The 2404-nt window shown below is 52.0% G+C and overlaps 1 protein-coding gene across 1 annotated transcript in view; it reads left to right on the top strand.

Moving 5' to 3' along the window:
- Nucleotides 1-323: 323 nt before the first annotated feature.
- Ubxn1 (UBX domain protein 1) overlaps nt 324-2404 on the top strand; it is a 4235-nt gene continuing 2154 nt past the window's right edge. The window contains exons 1-6 of the mRNA XM_026781017.1: nt 324-525; nt 629-682; nt 771-877; nt 980-1049; nt 1852-2043; nt 2138-2189. Of these exons, the coding sequence (XP_026636818.1) occupies nt 467-525; nt 629-682; nt 771-877; nt 980-1049; nt 1852-2043; nt 2138-2189 (534 nt within the window). The 5' untranslated portion in view covers nt 324-466. The remainder of the gene's footprint in view (nt 526-628; nt 683-770; nt 878-979; nt 1050-1851; nt 2044-2137; nt 2190-2404) is intronic.

Below are 2404 nucleotides of genomic sequence, written 5' to 3' on the forward strand. Positions count from 1 at the left end.
AACAAACAAAAAAGACAAAAAAATCGATGACATGCATTAATTTATTTATTGCTTATCATGAATGCCACAACTGGCTTGTCTAGGTCAGGGAACTACTTACAGAAATCTTCTTTCTCTTTCCTCCACCGCGAGGGTCATGGGAATCGAACTAATATAGTCAAGTCTGGCAGCTTGTGCTTCTTCTACCCGCTGAGCCCTCGCTCAAACCGGCTCAAGCGCTCCAACGCTCCTGGTCTGGCCCTCCCGGCACCCGTCCACCCGTCCCCACGTGACCCAAACAGACGGGGCACTTCCGCTTCCCCTCAGCTCTCCTCCGTCTGTGTCCCCCACCCCCGCCCCCGGGTCCCCAACCCGGTGAGTTCGCGAGCGCCGGGAGGGCGGCGTCGCGGGCGGAGTCGTGCCGGGCTGACCCTCGCCGCCTTCCTTCTCGTCACCTCAGGTCCCCGCGGAAGCGGCGGCTGGCGCCATGGCGGAGCTCACGGCTTTGGAGAGCCTCATCGAGATGGGCTTTCCCAGGGGACGCGCGTAAGGGAGCCTCCCCTCAGCCCATGGTGGGGGGCCGCGGGCCGGGCCCGGCCTGACTGTCACCATGGCTGGTGGGCGCTACTCTCCGTGTTTCTGCCCCCAGGGAGAAGGCTCTGGCCCTCACAGGGAACCAGGGCATCGAGGCTGCGATGGACTGGTGAGCGACCTGCCCGGGTGGCGGAGGTTTGGGGGCTGCTGGGAAGGGCGGCCTCAAGGCTAACCCCGAGCCGACTTTCCCTGCCCAGGCTTATGGAGCACGAAGACGACCCCGATGTGGACGAGCCGCTAGAGACTCCCCTCGGCCATATCCTGGGACGGGAACCCACGTCTTCAGAGCAAGTTGGCCCTGAAGGTCCTGACTGGGAGACATCTTGTGATTCTAGACATCTGGTGAGGGCCTGAGAAAACCGGAATGATTTTATTATAAGTAATAATACTGGTTGCTTGTTTGTAGGATCTGGGTCTGCTGCTGGAGAAAGCAAACCCATTTTGACCGAAGAGGAAAGACAAGAACAGACTAAGAGGTAACTAGCTGGCAATTTCACTTTGTGTGTATGTTTCTTTTGGAGTCAGCCCACGACGAACTGATCCTCCTGCCTTTGCCTCCAGAGTGCTGGGATTAAAGGCCTTCACCACAGTGCCCTGCGTTGTTTTTTGAGACAGGGTCTAGCTGTGTACTTCAGGCTGTCCTGGAACCCGGTATATATCCCAGGCTAAGTTCAAAGCCACATTCTTCTGAGTGCTGGGGTTACAGGCATGGGCCACCATATCTAGTCCATAGACTCACTTTCCAAAGGGTCATGGGGCCAGCTTCCTTCCTCTCAATGCAAACACAAATCTGAGCATAGAACCTGACCAGTTTTTGGAAAACAAAAACAAGGACACAGCCAGGCGGTGGTGTCACGTGCCTTTAATCCCAGCACTCGGGAGGTAGAGAAACCCTGTCTCAGAAAAAAACAAAAAACAAAACACGGAAACAAACAGTCTGATGTAGCTCAGGCTGGTCTAAAACTCCTATGTGACTACAGATTACCTTGAGATTCTGATTCTCTTACCTGTACCTTGCAAGTGCTGGAATTACAGGTTTGTGCCACTATGCCTAGCTCTCATTTGCCCCTTTCTCTTTTTTAACTACAAGGCCCCCTTGTGTGCTAAGTATGTGCTCTATCACTGAGCTATACTCCTAGGCTCCTGTTTGTTGTTATGGTTTTGGTTTTGTTTTCTCTCATGTGTCTTGGAACACGTGTTCCCTTATTTCGTTCTGATTTCTCTGTTTAAACTTCCCACTCCATGTCCAACTTCAGCTTTTTCTTCTCTGCAAAACAGAATGTTGGAGCTTGTGGCCCAGAAGCAACGGGAACGTGAGGAAAGGGAGGAACGAGAAGCTTTGGAACGAGAAAAGCAGCGGAGGAGACAAGGGCAGGAGCTGTCAGCTGCACGACAGAAACTGCAGGAAGATGAGATGCGCCGTGCTGCTGAGGAGCGCAGGAGAGAAAAGGCTGAGGAATTAGCCGCCAGGTCTGGACGCTCGTCGCGTTGGGTGATAATTGAGAAGGAAATCAAGATTTTCCCTGTCCGTCTCTGATTTCTTTTCTTCCTGTCTACATTCCAGACAAAGGGTCCGAGAAAAAATTGAAAGGGACAAAGCAGAGAGAGCCAAGAAGGTGGGTGACTAGAAATCTGTGGGTACAATGGATGAGGTGGGTTAATTTCCTTTTTCATTAAGAGAAAGCCTGTGCATACATGATTGTTTGTTTGAGACATATTTTACTCGGTAGCCCAATCTCAGACTTCTTGTTCTCTGCCTCAGCCTTCCAACTGCTAGAACTTAAAATTGTGAGCCACCAAACCTGGATGGGTTTTTTGTTTTTTTTTTTTT

Source organism: Microtus ochrogaster, chromosome 8 (assembly GCF_000317375.1).
Source record: "Microtus ochrogaster isolate Prairie Vole_2 chromosome 8, MicOch1.0, whole genome shotgun sequence".
Lineage (NCBI taxonomy): Eukaryota > Metazoa > Chordata > Mammalia > Rodentia > Cricetidae > Microtus > Microtus ochrogaster.